The following is a 19886-nucleotide window of genomic DNA, read 5'->3' as shown; positions in this document are numbered from 1 at the left end:
TGGCAGAGGTTGAAAAGCCATAGCACCTACGTTTTTTTTCAACGACAGGTTATGGTCAATAATATCAAAGGCTGCACTGAAATCTAACAGTACAGCTCCCACAATCTTCTTATTATCAATTTCTTTCAACCAATCATCAGTCATTTGTGTCAGTGCAGTACATGTTCAGTGCCCTTCTCTATAAGCATGCTGAAAGTCTGTTGTTAATTTGTTTACAGAGAAATAGCATTGTATTTGGTCAAACACAATTTTTTTCCAACAGTTTGCTAAGAGCTGGCAGCAAGCTTATAGGTCTGCTGTTAGAACCAGTAAAGGCCGCTTTACTATTCTTGGGTAGCGGAATTAATTTGGCTTCCTTCCAGGCCTGAGGACAAACACTTTCCTCTAGGTTCATATTTAAAATATGACAGATAGGAGTTGCTATAGAGTCAGCTACCATCCTCAGTAGCTTTCCATCTAAGTTGTCAATGCCAGAAGGTTTGTCATTATTGATCGTTAACAATGATTTTTCCACCTCTCCCACACTAACTTTACAAAATTCAAACTTGCTCTGCTTTACTTTCATTATTTGTTTTTTTATACATGATTATAATTGCTCAATGTTTGTCGTGGGCATTTCCTGCCTAAGTTTGCCCACTTTGCCAATGAAATAATTATTTAAATAATTGGCAACATCAAATGGTTTTGTGATGAGTAAGCCATCTGATTCGATGAAAGATGGAGTTGAATTTGTCTTTCTGCCCATAATTTAATTTAAAGTACTCCAAAGTTTTTTTTCCATCATTGATCTTGGCTTCATAAAAGTTTCTTCTTCTTTTTGTTGAGTTTGGTCACATAATTTCTCAATTTGCATTAAGTAAACCAGTCAAATGTACAGCCAGACTTATTAGCCACTCCTTTTGCCCCATTTCTTTCAACCATACAGTTTTTCAATTCCTCATCAATCCATGGAGTCTTAACAGTTCTAACAGTCAGTTTCTTAACAGGTGCATGTTTATCAATAATTGGAAGAAGCAATTTCATAATTTAATCGCAGTCTGGAGGTTCCTCATTAATCACATCAGACCAACAAATATGTTTAACATCATCCACATAAGAGTCACAGCAAAATCTTTTGTACGATCTCTTATACACTATTTTAGGTCCAGCTGTTGGAACTTTGGCTTTCCTGGATATAGCCACTATATTGTGATCACTGCATCCAATGGGTACGGATATAGCTTTAGAACAAAGTTCTACAGCATTAGTAAAAATGTGATCGATACATGTGGATGATCTTGTTCCTGTAGTGTTTGTAAACACCCTGGTAGGTTGATTACTAACCTGAACCAGATTACAGGCACTGGTTACAGTAAGAAGCTTCCTCTTGAGCGGACAGCTTGATGAAAACCAGTCAATATTCAGGTCCCCAAGAAAGTAGACCTCTCTGTTTACATCACATCAAGCATTTCACATATTATTTAGATACTGACTGTTAGCACTTGGTGGCCTATAGCAACACCCCAAAAGAAAATGCTTTAGATATGCCAAGTGAACCTGCAACCACAACACTTCAATATCACTTGACATAAGATAACCTCTAAGCATTACAGGGATATGGCTCTGTATATATATATATATATACTGCTCAAAAAAATAAAGGGAACACTTAAACAACACAATGTAACTCCAAGTCAATCACACTTCTGTGAAATCAAACTGCCCACTTAGGAAGCAACACTGATTGACAATACATTTCACATGCTGTTGTGGAAATGGAATAGACAACAGGTGGAAATTATAGGCAATTAGCAAGACACCCCCAATAAAGGAGTGGTTCTGCAGGTGGTAACCACAGACTACTTCTCAGTTCCTATGCTTTCTGGCTGATGTTTTGGTCACTTTTGAATGCTGGCGGTGCTTTCACTCTAGTGGTAGCATGAGATGGAGTCTACAACCCACACCAGTGGCTCAGGTAGTGCAGCTCATCCAGGATGGCACATCAATGCGAGCTGTGGCAAGAAGGTTTGCTGTGTCTGTCAGCGTAGTGTCCAGAGCATGGAGGCGCTACCAGGAGACAGGCCAGTACATCAGGAGACGTGGAGGAGGCCGTAGGAGGGCAACAACCCAGCAGCAGGACCGCTACCTCCGCCTTGGTGCAAGGAGGAGCACTGCCAGAGCCCTGCGAAATGACCTCCAGCAGGCCACAAATGTGCATGTGTCTGCTCAAACGGTCAGAAACAGACTCCATGAGGGTGGTATGAGGGCCCGACGTCCACAGGTGGGGGTTGTGCTTACAGCCCAACACCGTGCAGGACGTTTGGCATTTGCCAGAGAACACCAAGATTGGCAAATTCGCCACTGGCGCCCTGTGCTCTTCACAGATGAAAGCAGGTTCACACTGAGCACATGTGACAGACGCCAGAGGTAGCCTGACTGCCATTAGGTACAGAGATGAGATCCTCAGACCGCTTGTGAGACCATATGCTGGTGCGGTTGTCCCTGGGTTCCTCCTAATGCAAGACAATGCTAGACCTCATGTGGCTGGAGTGTGTCAGCAGTTCCTGCAAGAGGAAGGCATTGATGCTATGGACTGGCCTGCCCGTTCCCCAGACCTGAATCCAATTGAGCACATCTGGGACATCATGTCTCGCTCCATCCACCAACGCCACGTTGCACCACAGACTGTCCAGGAGTTGGCGGATGCTTTAGTCCAGGTCTGGGAGGAGATCCCTCAGGAGACCATCTGCCACCTCATCAGGAGCATGCCCAGGCGTTGTAGGGAGGTCATACAGGCACGTGGAGGCCACACACACTACTGAGCCTTATTTTGACTTGTTTTATGGACATTACATCAAAGTTGGATCAGCCTATAGTGTGGTTTTCCACTTTAATTTTGAGTGTGACTCCAAATCCAGACCTCCATGGGTTGATAAATTGGATTTCCATTGATTATTTTTGTGTGATTTTGTTGTCAGCACATTCAACTATGTAAAGATAAAAGTATTTAATAAGATTATTTCATTCATTCAGATCTGGGATGTGTTATTTTAGTGTTCCCTTTATTTTTTTGAGCAGTGTATGTGTATATATATATCACACACACACACACACACAGCAACTCCTCCCCCATAAGCATTTCTGTCTCTTCTATAAATGTTATATCCTTGTATTGCTACTGATGTATCATCCAATGAATTATCTAAGTGAGTCTCAGAAATGGCTAATATGTGTCTCACGAGATTTTTCAATCCCAATGATGATAACTAATAATCATTTAAGCTTTGACCAATTCCCCGAGGTTCGTAAGACCCTGGGTTTAATAATAATTAGGCCCTCTTTCCTGTTGTCAGTTTTCAGAATTACAGTACAACCAGGTCATGTGTAATTCAATTGTCCTTTGTTTTCTCAACCATACATTTCTCACCCTTAACTTGTCTCACACACACATTATTGGATTATAGTCTTATAATTCTAATACATTTCACACCGTTAAATACGTTTCAGGGTGGAATTCTTTAAAGTAATGACTAAACATATAAATTCCTTTATCAATATGAATGTTATCTGATGTTAGCAAGATATTGATTTCATGAACCTTATTTCTAAGGCTACATATATTAATATGGGCTATTTTCAGCCATTTCCTGGGTAGCTTACCAGAGATAGACATAATATTGAAAAGAGCAGACAAAGCAAGAGAGAAAATATATACATTCAGCAGTCTATTAATCAATTGGTGTGTGTGTGTGTTCTGTGGGATTGAGGCTACGAACCCATAGGCTTGGCTCTCTCATCCCTTCCAGGCTTATAATAGCTGAATGGTTAGGTGGAATATTAGTTGGATGCTAAGATTTGATTGGGGAGCAGGTGTGTGTGTGTGTGTGTGTGTGTGTGTGCGTGTGTGCGTGCGTGCGTGCGTGTGCAGGGCATCTTCTCTGAGAAGTGGAAAGCAGCGACAGAACTGAACATCTATTTTTTATTATTATACTGGTGGGAGTGACTAGGGGTGGTGGGAGGTGGTACAGGCCATGGTCTATGTGTGTGTGGAGAGGAAACAGACAGCTCGATCATTGTCCAGGAATGGCTCTCTGTTCTGTTTCTTCTGTTGGGTATTTCTGTCCGTCCCCCTAGCCAGGCTAATCCCTGCTGAGTGTTGCTGAGGGACCCTGGACAGTGTGGAATTAAACACACACAGGCACAAACAGTTGAAGTCAGAAGTTTACATACACTTAGGTCGGAGTCATTAAAACTCGTTTTTCAACCACTCCACAAATTTCTTGTTAACAAACTAAGGTTTTGGAAGGTCGGTTAGGACATCTACTTTGTGCATGACACAAGTAATTTTTCCAACAATTGTTTACAGACAGATTATTTCACTTATAATTCACCTTATCACAATTCCAGTGGGCCAGAAGTTTACATACACTAAGTTGACTGTGCCTTTAAACAGCTTGGAAAATTCCAAAAAAGGATGTCATGACTTTAGAAGCTTCTGATAGGCTAATTTACATTATTTGAGTCAATTGGAGGTGTACCTGTGGATGTATTTCAAGGCCTACCTTCAAACTCGGTGCCTCTTTGCTTGACATCATGGGAAAATCAAAAGAAATCAGCCAAAACCTCAGAAAATAAATTGTAGACCTCCACAAGTCTGGTTCATCCTTGGGAGCAATTTCCAAACGCCTGAAGGTACCACGTTCATCTGTACAAACAATAGTACGCAAGTATAAACACCATGAGACCATGCAGCCGTCATACCGCTCAGGAAGGAGACGGGTTCTGTCTCCTAGAGATGAACGTACTTTGGTACGAAAAGTGCAAATCAATCCCAGAACAACAGCAAAGGACCTTGTGAAGATGCTGGAGGAAACGGGTAACTTGCAACTGCACATGGGGACAAAGATCGTACTTTTGGAGACATGTCCTCTGGTCTGATGAAACAAAAAAATAACTGTTTGGCCATAATGACAATCGTTATGTTTGGAGGAAAAAGGGGGATGCTTGCAAGCCGAAGAACACCACCCCAACCGTGAAACACGGGGGTGGCAGCATCATGTTGTGGGGGTGCTTTGCTGCAGGAGGGACTGGTGCACTTCACAACATAGATGGCATCATGAGGATGGAAAATTATGTGGATATATTGAAGCAACATCTCAAGACATCAGTCAGGAAGTTAAAGTTTGGTCGCAAATGGGTCTTCCAAATGGACAATCATACTTCCAAAGTTGTGGCAAAATGGCTTAAGGACAACAAAGTCAAGGTATTGGAGTGGCCATCACAAAGCCCTGACCTCAATCCTATGGAACATTTGTGGGCAGAACTGAAAAAGCGTGTGCGAGCAAGAAGGCCTACAAACCTGACTCAGTTACACCAGCTCTGTCAGGAGGAATGGGCCAAAATTCACCCAACTTATTGTGGGAAGTTTGTGTAAGGCTACCCGAAACGTTTGACCCAAGTTAAACAATTTATAGGCAATGCTACCAAATACTAATTGAGTGTATGTAAACCTCTGACCCACTGGGCATATGATGAAAGAAATAAAAGCTGAAATAAATCGTTCTCTCTGCTATTATTCTGACATTTCACATTCTTAAAATAAAGTGGTGTTCCTAACTGACCTAAGACAGGGAATGTTTACTAGGATTAAATGTCAGGAATTGTGAAAAACTGAGTTTAAATGTATTTGGCTAAGGTGTATGTTAACTTCCGACTTCAACTGTACATGCACACGCACACGCACATTCACAGACAGGCAGAGAGACGCGCACGCGCACACGCACACACTCACACATATTCACCAGAAATGTAAATTCATGACTACACCATTCTCTCTTTCTTTTCCTTTCTACCTCCCACTTCCATCCCTCTTCGACCTCAGCGTAGGATATGAGGCACCTGCTGGCTCTTAGTGAGGGGGATAAGAGCAGAGAGAACAGGGTGAGAGCAGAGAGAAAGAGACAGATCACCGGCCTCTGATTCACACTTCAAACAGCTCACTGGCGAGGCGGCAAAGCCTTCAAGGCTTTGTTTCCTTCCTTTAGTCTTTGTGCTCTTCTGTCTGCTCCTGCCGCCTCTAGTCTTGGTCTCTTATCAACCTCTGATTCTACGGCTTAGCCTTAGCAGGCAAGCAGCCACCTCCTATTATTTCGTAGCACCTGTTAAGCTGCTGAGCAAACACACAGGGAATTTTCTCTCAGTATTTCTCCTCTGCTATTTATCCTGCCTTCATTCTCAGTTGTGATAAAGCTGTGTTGTCACTTCAAATTAAATAGAATTTGTCACATGCATCGTAAACAACAGGTATGGACTAACAGTTGAATGCTTACTTACAGACCCTTCCAAACAATGCAGAGAGAAAAAAGAGAGAAATAATCCAAAAGTCAAACGCATAATAATAAAAGTAATGAGCAACGATAACTTTGCTATATACAAGGGGTACCAGTACCAAGTCGATGTGCAGGGGTACGAGGTAATTGAGGTAGATATGTACATATAATGTATGTACACTAGGAATAAAGTGACAGACAGTAGCAGCAGCGTATGTGGTGAGTCAGAAAAATGTATGCAAAAAGGGTCAATGCAGATAGTCCAGGTAGCTATTTGGTTAACTATTTAACTAACTATTTAGCCATGTTATGGCTTGGGGTCAGAAGCTGTTCAAGGGCCTGTTGGTTCCAGACTTGGTGCATATGTACCCCTTGCCATGCGGTAGCAGAGAGAACAGTATATGACTTGGGTGGCTGGAGTCTTTGTCAATTTTTAGGGCCTTCCTCTGACACCGCCTGGTATAGAGGTCCTGGATGGCAGGGAGCTTGACCGTGATATACTGGGCCGTACGCCCTACCCTCTGTAGCGCCTTGCGGTCGGATGCCAAGCAGTTGCCATACCAAGTGGTGATGCAGCCAGTCAAGATGCTCTCAGTGGTGAAGCTGTATAACTTTTTCAGGATCTGAGGGCCCATGCCAAATCTTTTAAGCCTCCTGAGAGGGAAGAGGTGTTGTCGTGCCCACTTCACGACTGTGTTGGTGTGTTTGGACCATGATAGATCCTTAGTGATGTGGACACTGAGGAACTTGAAGCTCTTGATCTGCTCCACTACAGCCCTGTCGATGTGAATGGGGGCGTACTCGGTCCTCCGTTTCCTGCAGTCCCCGATCAGCTCCTTTGTCTTGCTGATGTTGAGGGAGAGATTGTTGTCCTGGCATCACACTGCCAGGTCTCTGACCTCCTCCCTATAGGCGGTCTCATCGTCATCGGTGATCAGGCCTACCACTGTCATGTCGTTGGCAAACTTAATGATGTTAGCATTTTGAGCGGCCACACAGTCAAGGGTGAACAGGGAGTACAGGAGGGGACTAAGCATGCACCCCTGAGGGGCCCCTGTTTTGAGGGTCAGCATGGCAAATGTGTTGTTGCCTACCCTCACCACCTGGAAGTGTCCCATCAGGAAGTCCAGGATCCAGTTGCAGAGGGAGGTGTTCAGTTCCATTGTCCTTAGCTTAGTGATGATTGATTGGTCCCGTGTGGCTCAGTTGGTAAAGCATGGCGCTTGCAACACCAGGGTTGTGGGTTTGAATCCCATGGGGGACCAGTACGAGAAATATGAAAACGTATGCACTCGCTACTGTTGGTCGCTTTGGATAAGAGCGTCTGCTAAATTACAGAAATGTAAAAAATTATGAGCTTGGAGGGCACTATGGTGTTGAACACTGAGATGTAGTCAATGAACTGCATTCTCACGTAGGTGTTCCTTTTGTCCAAGTGGAAAAGGGCAGTGTGGAGTGCAATAGAGATTGCAGGGTGTCTGGGATGATGGTGTTGATGTGAGCCATGACCAGCCTTTCTAAGCATTTTACGGCTGCAGAGTGCTACGAGGCGATAGTCATTTAGACAGGTTACTTTGGCGTTCTTGGGCACAGGAACTATGGTGGTCTGCTTAAAGCATGTAGGTATTACATACAGGGTCAGGAAGAAGTTTAAAATGTCAGTGAAGACACTTGCCAGCTGGTCAGCGCATGCTCAGAGTACGTGTCCTGGTAATCTGTCTGGCCCTGTGGCCTTGTGAATGTTAACCTGTTTGAGGCGGCAGGGTAGCCAAGTGGTTAGAGTCTTGGACTAGTAACCGAAAGGTTGCAAGTTCAAATCCCTGAGCTGACAAGGTACAAATCTGTCGTTCTACCCCTGAACAGGCAGTTAACCCACTGTTCCTAGGCCATCATTGAAAATAAGAATTTGTTCTTAACTGACTTGCTTAGTTAAATAAAAGTTTAAAAAAAAGGTCTTACTCACATCAGCTGAGGGTGATCACATCACCCATCAGGAGAGGGTGATCACACAGTTGTCTGAAACAGCTGGTGCTCTCACATATGTTTCAGTGTTGCTTCAAGGTGAGCATATAAGGCATTTAGCTTGTCTCGTGTCACAGGGCAGCTTGCGGCTGGGTTTCCCTTTCTAATCTGTGATAGTTTGCAAGCACTGCCACATCCGACGAGCGTCAGAGCCGGTGTAATAGGATTCGGTCTTAGTCCTGTATTGACACTTTGCCTGTTTGATTGTTCGTTGGAGGCCATAGCTGGATTTCTTATAACCGTCTGGGTTAGTGTCCCGCTCCTTGAAAGTGTCAGCTCAAGCCTTTAGCTCAGTGCGGATGTTGCCTGTAAACCATGGCTTCTTTTTGGGATATGTAAGTACCGTCACTGTGGGGGCGACGTCGTCAATGCACTTATTAATGAAGCCAGTGGCTGATGTGATGAACTCTGAAAATGCAATTGGATGAGTCCCAGAACAAATTCCAGTCTGTGCTAGTGAAACAGTTCTGTAGCTTAGCATTTGCTTCATTGGACCACTTCCGTCACTGGTACTTCCTGTTTTGAGTTTTTGCTTGTAAGCAGGAATCAGGAGGATAGAGTTATGGTCAGAATTGCAAAATGGAGGGTGAGGGAGAGCTTTGTATTTGTCTCTGTGTATGGAGTAAAGGTGATCTAGTTTTTTCTCTCCTCTAGTTGCACAGTTGACATGCTGGTAGAAATGGATTTTGGTTTTCCTGCATTAAGATCACCAGCCGCTAGGAGCGCGCCTCTGAGCGTTTACTTGTTGACTTATGGATCTATACAGCTCATTGAGTGCGGTTTTAGTGCCAGCTTGAGTTTGTGGTGGTAAATGGACCGACGAAAAATATAGGTGAAAACTCTCTCGGTAAATAGTATGGTCTACAGTTTATCATGAGGTATTCTAACTCAGATGAGCAGAACCTCGAGACTTCCTTTAATATTAGACGTTGTTGTTAACAAAGAGACACACGCCACCCCACTTGAGCTTACCCGATGTTGCCATTCTGTCTTGCTGATGCATAGAAAAGGCACCTAGACGAAAACATTGGAACCGTTTCAAATTTTTATCACAGTATCCTTAACATGCAAATATTATCTTTAGATCATCTTAGGAACTCATGGCAGGTTGAATTACAGTTGCAGATATCAGAAGAGAGCTGGGGGAACAAATCGAAAATACTATATAAAGCCACTGCATGTAACCGAACAAGGGTACATGTAGTTTCAATTCAAAGTACTACATCATTTTTTTATGAGCCCTGATAAACTTAATCACATGAAAAAAAGGAATAGCAGCTACGTGTTGGAGGCAGTGTGGACAAATAGGTACTTTATGACATATATTTTGTCAATGTCTGAAAATCCAGTCTTTTTGGTCTGAAATTCTCCATGTTATTCAGGACATCACAGGTATTATTATTCAACCAGACCCATGTCATCTCCTTCTAGGTATTGTTCCTGTGGATACACTCCAATCCTCTCCACTTAAATTGATAGATCATCTTTTAGCATCAGCAAAGCAATGTGTAACAAAATGCTGTAAAAATGAACATGCACCTTCAAAAGACATGTGGTTAGGTCTATGCGGGGAACTTGCTGACATGGAGATAATTCCATCAATCTTGCAACATCGACAGCATAGGTATGAAGGTGTCTGATCAGAGTTCCTGACATATCGCACTGGTCTTATTCTGTAATTTATGGGCTTGTTGTTTGTTTCTGTTGTTTTTGTGTGACTTAATCCAAATTGTATACTTATTCAGACTCTTGAAATATTTGCTCTATACAGCCAAAATGTACCCTTAATATGTGAATGTAACTACGCTCCTTAGTAAAGGCAGCAAAGATAAATTGTGTATGTATGGTACATTTTCTTTATGTGCTCTTTAATAAAAATGAATGTTTAAAAAAAAAAATCAAGCCTCCTAGATTTATTTCATCCATGTCCTTGTTCAGCCGAGTTTCCGAGAAACATATTACAATTCTTCAGGTCCCGTTGTTCTCCAGCGATGGTACATTCGCCAATAGAATCAAATCAAAGTTTATTTGTCACGTGCGCCGAATACAACAGGTGCAGACCTTACAGTGAAATGCTTACTTACAGGCTCTAACCAATAGTGCAAAAAAGGTATTAGGTGAACAGAGGGTAGAGGCGGTTTATCAGGGCGCCGGCACGTCGGCCTCTTTATCGCAGTCTCTTTCTCTTCCGAGTGTCGGGGAGAAGGGCCTGGTCTGGGGTGAGCAGTATGTCATGAGCCGCCGACTCGTTGAACTAGGAATCTTCATCCAAATCGAGGTTACTGATCGCTGTTCTGATGTCCGGAAGCTCTTTTCGGGTCATAGGAAACGATTGCGGAAAACATTAAGTTCAAAAACAAATAAGATCAGTTTATAAAACGGCCTCTATACATTCCATCGACATTCTAGTGTTTGTCACTGCAGTTATAGGAAATGAGAACTTCCTGACCCCATGACCTGACCAGGTCCTAGACATTAGCGATATCTCTAGTCTGTTGTGTTTAGCTGTGGTGTGGTATGATTTGTACTGTGTGTAAGCTAAACTGCTTCTGTGTTCTACTCTGCAGTAACAACCAAGCCTGCAGCAGCGCAGTGAGGAAACCTGCCATCTCTCTGGCGGACAGCACAGAACTCAGGTGAGCATCCTTCTACCGCACTGATTTTTACAGCAGTCCCCCAATCAGCCAAGCCAAGGTCTTCAACCCCACTACTTCAGCAACGACTTGACACGTCAACCCCCCCAGCCCAGTCCCAAGTACCAGTTCAGCCCAGACTCTAAAGTACTAGTGTAGTAGTGTCAATCCCTCACTGACTTCCATAGACTGTTCCTCCCATCCCATCTCTACCACTCTGTCTAGGCAGTTCTCTCTCTCTCTCTCTATTATATATATATATATATATATATATATATATATATATATATATATATATATATATATATATATACTGCTCAAAAAAATAAAGGGAACACTTAAACAACAAAATGTAACTCCAAGTCAATCACACTTCTGTGAAATCAAACTGTCCCCTTAGGAAGCAACACTGATTGACAAAATATTTAACATGCTGTTGTGCAAATGGAATAGACAACAGGTGGAAATTATAGGCAATTAGCAAGACACCCCCAATAAAGGAGTGGTTCTGCAGGTGGGGACCACAGACCACTTCTCAGTTCCTATGCTTCCTGGCTGATGTTTTGGTCACTTTTGAATGCTGGCGGTGCTTTCACTCTAGTGGTAGCATGAGACGGAGTCTACAACCCACACAAGTGGCTCAGGTAGTGCAGCTCATCCAGGATGGCACATCAATGCGAGCTGTGGCAAGAAGGTTTGCTGTGTCTGTCAGCGTAGTGTCCAGAGCATGGAGGCGCTACCAGGAGACAGGCCAGTACATCAGGAGACGTGGAGGAGGCCGTAGGAGGGCAACAACCCAGCAGCAGGACCGCTACCTCCGCCTTTGTGCAAGGAGGAGCAGAAGGAGCACTGCCAGAGCCCTGCAAAAAGATCTCCAGCAAGCCACAAATGTGCATGTGTCTGCTCAAACGGTCAGAAACAGACTCCATGAGGGTGGTATGAGGGCCCGACGTCCACAGGTGGTGGTTGTGCTTACAGCCCAACACCGTGCAGGACGTTTGGCATTTGCCAGAGAACACCAAGATTGGCAAATTCGCCACTGGCGCACTGTGCTCTTCACAGATGAAAGCAGGTTCACACTGAGCACATGACAGACGTGACAGAGTCTGGAGACGCCGTGGAGAACGTTCTGCTGCCTGCAACATCCTCCAGCATGACCGGTTTGGCGGTAGGTCAGTCATGGTGTGGGGTGGCATTTCTTTGGGGGGCCGCACAGCCCCCCATGTGCTCGCCAGAGGTAGCCTGACTGCCATTAGGTACCGAGATGAGATCCTCAGACCCCTGTGAGACCATATGCTGGTGCGGTTGGCCCTGGGTTCCTCCTAATGCAAGACAATGCTAGACCTCATGTGGCTGGAGTGTGTCAGCAGTTCCTGCAAGAGGAAGGCATTGATGCTATGGACTGGGCCGCCCGTTCCCCAGACCTGAATCCAATTGAGCACATCTGAGACATCATGTCTCGCTCCATCCACCAACGCCACGTTGCACCACAGACTGTCCAGGAGTTGGCGGATGCTTTAGTCCAGGTCTGGGAGGAGATCCCTCAGGAGACCATCCTCCACCTCATCAGGAGCATGCCCAGGCGTTGTAGGGAGGTCATACAGGCACGTGGAGGCTACACACAGTACTGAGCCTCATTTTGACTTGTTTTAAGGACATTACATCAAAGTTGGATCAGCCTGTAGTGTGGTTTTCCACTTTAATTTTGAGTGTGACTCCAAATCCAGACCTCCATGGGTTGATAAATTGGATTTCCATTGATTATTTTTGTGTGATTTTGTTGTCAGCACATTCAACTATGTAAAGAAAAAAGTATTTAATAAGATTTTTTATTTCATTCAGATCTAGGATGTGTTGTTTAAGTGTTCCCTTTATCTTTTTGAGCAGTATATATATAAAAAAAATGTGCCTCCCCCAGTAATGATCTGCTATGAGAGCAGATCTATCTATCTATCTATCTATCTATCTATCTATCTATCTATCTATCTATCTATCTATCTATCTATCTATCTATCTATCTATCTATCTATCTATCTATCTATCTATCTATCTATCTATCTATCTATCTATCTATCTATCTATCTATCTATCTATCTATCTATCTATCTATCTATCTATCTATCTATCTATCTATCTATCTATCTATCTATCTATCTATCTATCTATCTATCTATCTATCTATCTATCTATCTATCTATCTATCTATCTATCTATCTATCTATCTATCTATCTATCTATCTATCTATCTATCTATCTATCTATCTATCTATCTATCTATCTATCTATCTATCTATCTATCTATCTATCTATCTATCTATCTATCTATCTATCTATCTATCTATCTATCTATCTATCTATCTATCTATCTATCTATCTATCTATCTATCTATCTATCTATCTATCTATCTATCTATCTATCTATCTATCTATCTATCTATCTATCTATCTATCTATCTATCTATCTATCTATCTATCTATCTATCTATCTATCTATCTATCTATCTATCTATCTATCTATCTATCTCTCTATCTATCTATCTATCTATCTATCTATCTATCTATCTATCTATCTATCTATCTATCTATCTATCTATCTATCTATCTATCTATCTATCTATCTATCTATCTATCTATCTATCTATCTATCTATCTATCTATCTATCTATCTATCTATCTATCTATCTATCAAGCCATTTTTACATCAGCAGATGTCACAAAGTGCTATACAGGAACCCAGCCTAAAACCCCAAACAGCAAGCAATGCAGATGTAGAAGCACGGTGGCTAGGAAAAACTTCCTAGGTTCCTGCCTTTCTAGGGAGAAAACTAGAGAGGAACCAGGCTCTGAGGGGTGGCCAGTCCTCCTCTGGCTGTGCCAGGTGGAAGATTATAAGAGTGCATGGCCATTTAAGGCCAGATTGCTCTTCAAGATGTTCAAACATTCATAGGTTACCAGCAGGGTCAAATAATAATCACAGTGGTTGTAGAGGATGCAACAGGTCAGTACCTCAAGAGTGTCAGTTGGCTTTTTATAGCCGAGCATTTAGAGGTCGAGACAGCAGGTGCGGTAGATAGAGAGAGTCAAAAACAGCAGGTCCGGGACAAGGTAGCACATCCGGTGAACAGGTCAGGGTTCCCTAGCCACAGGCAGAACAATTGAAACCGGAGCAGCAGCACGAGCAGGTGGACTGGGGACAGCCAGGAGTCAAGAGGCCAGGTAGTCCTGAGGCATGATCCTAGGGCTCAGGTCCTCCGGGAGGGGAGGGAGAGAGAGAGAGAACTAGAGGGAGCATACTTAAATGTACATAGGACATTTAAGTACATTTAAGTTCTCCACAGGATATTTAAGTTCTCTGCAGATGAATTACACCACATATAACAGACTGACCCTAGCCCCCCGTACATAGACTATTGCAGCATAGATACTGGAGACTGAGACAGGGGTGGGTCGGGGGACACTGGCCCGTCCGACAATACCCCTGGACAGGGCCAACCAGGCAGGATATAACCCCATCCACTTTGACAAAGCACAGCCCCCACAACACTAGAGGGATATCAACAGACCACCAACTTACTACCCTGAGACAAGGTTGAGTATAGCCCACGAAGATCTCCTCTTGGGTCAGAGGCAGAGAATCCCAGTGGAGAGAGGGGAGTCGGCCAGGCACATACAGCAAGGGCGGTTCGTCACTACAGTACCTTGCTGTTGACCTTCACACCCCTGGGCCAGACTACACTCAATCATAGGACCTACTGAAGAGATGAGTCTTCAGTAAAGACTTAAAGGTTGAGACTGAGTCTGCGTCTCTCACATGGATAGGCAGACAATTACATAAAAATTGAGCTCTTTAGGAGAAAGCCCTGCCTCTACCTGTTTGCTTAGAAATTTTAGGGACAATAAGGTGGGAAACCAAATAACACGTCCTAATAGCTTGTAGAAAATGGAGGCCATTATGGCTTGTTTTCCATCTTAATCAATGTGTTGATGCACAGGACACTGCCTCGCTAATGTTGTATAATTACTGTAGGGTGATTTAGGCTGATGCATTAGCTAGGCAAGTGCATGTGGAAAGGTGTGCAGCAGTATTAAGTATGCGCACACACACATTTACAGATTCACGCATACAAACTACACATAGGCAGACATAATGTATGCACAAGCACACATAGTTATGTTTTTGGAGCGGAGAGCCGTTCTACCTCAGTAGCTTACAGACTATTTGTCTTGATGCATGCATGCATGCACACACCTGTTCATTCTGACCTCTGACCTCTTGTGTTCCACTAGGGTCTTGCTAACCATCATGTACCTGATGGTGGAGACCATCCGTCTGCAGACAGAGGATGACAGGCCAGAGTGGAGAACTGCCAGAGAGGCCTTCAAGACTGAACTGGGTTTGTGTTTGTGCGTGTGTAGTTGTGTGTGCAGTGTAAGACTTTTCTTTAATTTCAACATTAAAACACTGTGAAATACACAGTAAAATACCTTAAATGTGTTTTACAGAATTAATTATGGTGCATTGTGGGTTAATGTTGTAAGCTGGGAAAGAGTATCTGACTCATTAAGATACTGTATGTTAATGTGTGCCTTGTAAGAGGCTATATTTGTTGCACAGGTGAGTGAGAATGCTGTACCCCCCCCAGAATACAGTAATATACAGTATATAAGGAATTCTACAAACCTTGTCCTGTAAATCTACAGTAATTTACTGGCCAATTGCTGCCTGTAATTGACTGTAATTCAGAATACAGTACCATACTGCATTTTTGGAGCGCCAAAAACCTTTTGACCACTAGTGGGTGCATGGTATTGTTGTGTCTTTTAAGAGGCTATATTTGTTGCTCCCTTTAGTGAGAATGCTGTACGAATTTAACTGATATGTGGAAGTGGTTCCCTAACAATATATATATATATATATAGGGAACAGATCAGAGTTAGCCTGGCTGGCGTGACCCACATGACTACATAGCTCGTAGAGCTGGTGTCTGCTAGACGAGACTAGATCAGAGTGGCAGCGGGTCTTAAACCTTTAATGGTTGAATATTTAACCATGTTCATTTGATTTGTTTTGCCCTGTAATCACGGACAGTTTGGAAGCCTTTGATTAGGCCTGTAGAAGTGATATAAAGCACCTAGTATTCATTAATGTGCTGTAATATACAAATGCCTAGCAGCCAAACTTATTGCTCCAATCCCTTGTAATTACAGTAAAATACTGCAATAATTACTTTCTTACAGTTTATTAGTCACCTTTGCAGTATTGTGTTTAATTTCTTTGACATTATAGTCATTTACAGGAAGCTGGCATCAAGTTGCCCTGAATATCTCAGTAATGTATTGACACTATCCAGTAATAGTCAAAGATATATCATAAGATATCTTGTTTTAATTACTATTATTTTGAAGACCAGTATCCTATAACTACAACAATATTTTCAATAACGGTTACAGATACTTTTTACTTTGATCTTTTTTTCTCAACCCTGGATGAATGCACCGACTGTAAGTTGCTAATGACCAAAATGTAAATGAAAAAATGAAAACTTGCAAAGAACACTGGGTAATTACAGAAATATACTGTAATTGTAATTGGTACTGTAATTTAGATTACAGTAACTGACTTGGTACTGTAAATTAGATTACAGTAAAAATGTTGGTACCATAAAATGGATTACAGTAGCTGTACTGTAAAAGAAAGTAGAGTAACTTACTGGCCAATTGCTGCCAGTAAGTTACTGTAAATTATACAGGAAATGTTTTAGTGTGTGCACTGTATGTGTGCCATGTGTGTACTGTAGGTGTGTGCTGGCTGTTGACCCTTTCCTTCCCTCTAACCTCAGGTTCTCCTCTGTACAACGGAGAGCCATTTGCCCTGCTGCTCTTCACCATGGTGACCAAGTTCTGCAGTATGAACGCTCCGCACTTTCCCATGAAGAAGGTCCTGCTGCTGCTCTGGAAGACCATCCTGGTCAGTAAGCTGCAGCACAGACGCCATCGCCTGTCCCTTTAGTAGGCTAGCCGCTTCGCAACGGAGCTATTTCATCCACCGTTATGTTATCATCTATTGTACACTCAAAACACTTGTTAGAAGGATGTTAGAATGTTCTAGTCGTGTCAGGCTAGACTAGCTCCACAGTGAAATTGACGGGCTTGGAAACCGAGGTTTGCCAATATCTGCGTAGAGCTCTGTGCATGTGCGCTCATGTACGTCTCTATGGCTTTCTGTGTCCGTCTGTCTCTGTGTGTATGTGTTACAGTTCACCATGGGGGGCTTCGAGGAGCTCCAGGAGATGAAGGTTCGAGGCAGAGAGAGGCTGAGCCTGCCCCCCTTACCCGAGGACAGCATCAAGGTGGTCCGGAGCATGAGAGCAGCCTCTCCTCCAGCCTCGGCAATGGAGCTCATAGAACAGCAACAGCAGGCCAAGAGAGGACGCCGCAGCCGCAGGGTCCGTATTCTACCAATCATTCTATTATGCACATACTGTTCACGCTCTGTCCCCGGTGCTTTTCACATAGGCACACCTGTGCGTTAGACTCCCACTGGACTGAATACACACCTGATGTGTTCTAACAGTGAGCCTAACTGAACCCTGCGGTCACAGGGCATGGTGTGTGAGGCTAACAAGCATTGATCGCTCAGCCTGGCTATAGCAGTAGGAAATGTGACTAGGAACCATGTGCACGCCATCCGTGTACTGTGTTCCCCTGACAGTGGAGTGAATGACACGTTTGTTCTTTTAACTTTTTCCTCTAATCCCAACTGTGCTGTTTTTAGACTAGAGCTCTGACTTCATCAGGCTCTCACCCCCCCCCCCCCCCCCCCCTCCTCTTCCTTGTGTCCCTGCAGAGTGCCTTTGTTGATAGCTTGGAAGGAGACAGTCCCTTTCCCAAGAAGCAGGTCTTTACCCACTTTCCCTCTGCATTTTCTCTGCCTTGGGCTGGTTCTTGCACCTTCTATTCCTCCACCTCTTTCGTCTCCTCTTCTTTCTCCTCTTCCTCTTATTCTTTCTCTTCTTCCTCCATCTCCTCCTTGTCCTCCTCCTCCTTCCTACTCCTCTTCCCCCTTCTTCTTCTCCTCCTTCACTGCGTCCTGCCATGGTATGGGTGGGTACAGAGGCAGGGCTGGCTGTGGTCATTGAGGTCACATGACGGGAGCTTTCCTCTAGTCTCTGTCTCCACTGAGTTGTTTAGCCGTCATCGTATCGCTGTAGACAACGGTTCACTGCAGCTTCTTTCCCAGCACAGAGCTGAATGGCTTGTTCTCCATGGGATACGAGTCGTAAAATTCTACCCCTGGTCACACCGCTTCCGTCCTCTCTGTTGCTCTCCTCACCACCACACACCTAACGACTAGTTACTACCAGCACACCACCGTACGTTACATTGCACTGGCGTTTCGCTGCTATTGAATGCAACCCCCCTCTGCTTGATGCTTGTTGCATTGATGATGCCTCAGTCCTTCATTAAAACTATCGAAGTGGCATGAGATTACTGGGTTTGTGTTGTATGACTGATATGGTTGTAAGTGGAATGTTTAACACTTGAATATGGAGTCGGGCCCAAACGTTCCTCGGGTTTTCTTTACTGGGAGTTTCTGTAGCCTTTTGTCTTGGAGTGCAGCCTTACGGTTGGTAAATCTGAGTATTGCTTGTGGTCGAAGTGGGAAGCCGGGGCCTAACCCTGTGTGTGTGAAGGGACGGCCTCTTTCATGCCCCCTGCTGGTTGTTCTGGGTTCCAGCCCCTGGTAAAGCAGGACAGCCTAGACACGTACAACGAGCGAGACCCCTTTAAGAACGACGACGCACGAGACGAGGAGGACGACGGCGAGGAAGCCGACAGTGGCATCGAGGGCGAGGTGGACCCCCTGGACCGTGATGTCATCATCCAGCCACCACCCCCACCGCCCCCGCTTAGACCCCCCACTGAGAGAGCATCCCTCCCCAAGGGTCTGCCCTGGGCCCCCAAAGTCAGGTAAGACTGGGAGGCCCACTTCCAAACAAACCTCTAGCCCCTCGCCATAACTCTTGACCCTTCTGTGTTTGCAAATCTGAAAGGATTGGATGGGTGTAATATAGCTGAAGCTCCCCAAACACTATCAGAAGGCAGGGTGGATCTATCACCTTATTGCTTACCTCAGATCTTCAAACTCAAGGGTTAACATTAAAAATAAAAAGTTTAGACTGGGTTCTAGTTTTGTTATTCAACACACTCATGCTGCTGATAGTGCCCCCTCTGTTCAGGAGAACTCAAAGTAACCCACCTCAGTCACTCATACAGTAACAGCCTGGTCCCCTAGCTCCCCCTCACAAGATGGCCTTCGTCTACACAGCTGTGTGGATAAGACCGACAGGGGGAGGCAAGGAAAGGACGGCCGCGAGCGACCCAGTCTTAGCTCTTAAACTCATGCATTATTCACCCCAACAGACCTGTGTGTGTGTGTGTGTGTGTGTGTGTGTGTGTGTGTGTGTGTGTGTGTGTGTGTGTGTGTGTGTGTGTGTGTGTGTGTGTGTGTGTGTGTGTGTGTGTGTGTGTGTGTGTGTGTGTGTGTGTGTGTGTGTGTGTGTGTGTGTGTGGTGTGTGTGTGTGTGTGTGTGTGTGTGTGTGTGTGTGTGTGTAACCTTGAACCATAGCGCAGTGCTGGGATAATTTAGCACGAGGCGGAATTCCAGATCCCAATATCGAACAGAGTACAGAGGCAGCATTGAGCGTGACTGATGAGGCTTTAAGCATGAGATGCATCATCTGGTTAGCAGCCGTATGTCTTTGATCAGTCTGTCTGGATAGTATCGCTACAAGCCCGGGAAGCCAGGTTAGGAAACACAGTAGGTTTAGTAGTGTGATCAGTGAGAAGGTGGATCTCAGACTGGGGGTTAGTGAGGGGCAGCAGGCTTCAGGTGATTTGAGATGCCTGACCAGCTCCTCC

The 19886-nt window shown here is 44.1% G+C and overlaps 1 protein-coding gene across 2 annotated transcripts in view; it reads left to right on the top strand.

Annotated features, from left to right (window-relative positions):
* LOC106609237 (striatin-interacting protein 1 homolog) overlaps positions 1 to 19886 on the top strand; it is a 46023-nt gene that overhangs the window by 15873 nt on the left and 10264 nt on the right. Inside the window, exons 6-11 of one of the 2 annotated variants that reach the window (XM_014207792.3) lie at positions 10898 to 10966; positions 15251 to 15357; positions 16804 to 16931; positions 17221 to 17409; positions 17811 to 17861; positions 18702 to 18934. In XM_014207792.3, the coding sequence (XP_014063267.1) occupies positions 10898 to 10966; positions 15251 to 15357; positions 16804 to 16931; positions 17221 to 17409; positions 17811 to 17861; positions 18702 to 18934 (777 nt within the window). The remainder of the gene's footprint in view (positions 1 to 10897; positions 10967 to 15250; positions 15358 to 16803; positions 16932 to 17220; positions 17410 to 17810; positions 17862 to 18701; positions 18935 to 19886) is intronic. The other variant, XM_082977650.1, reaches the window with a different exon arrangement.

Source organism: Salmo salar, chromosome 07 (genome assembly GCF_965601325.2).
Source record: "Salmo salar chromosome 07, fSalSal1, whole genome shotgun sequence".
Lineage (NCBI taxonomy): Eukaryota > Metazoa > Chordata > Actinopteri > Salmoniformes > Salmonidae > Salmo > Salmo salar.
The sequence above is the reverse complement of the archived record's forward strand: the minus strand, read 5'-3'. Positions and strand labels throughout refer to the sequence as shown.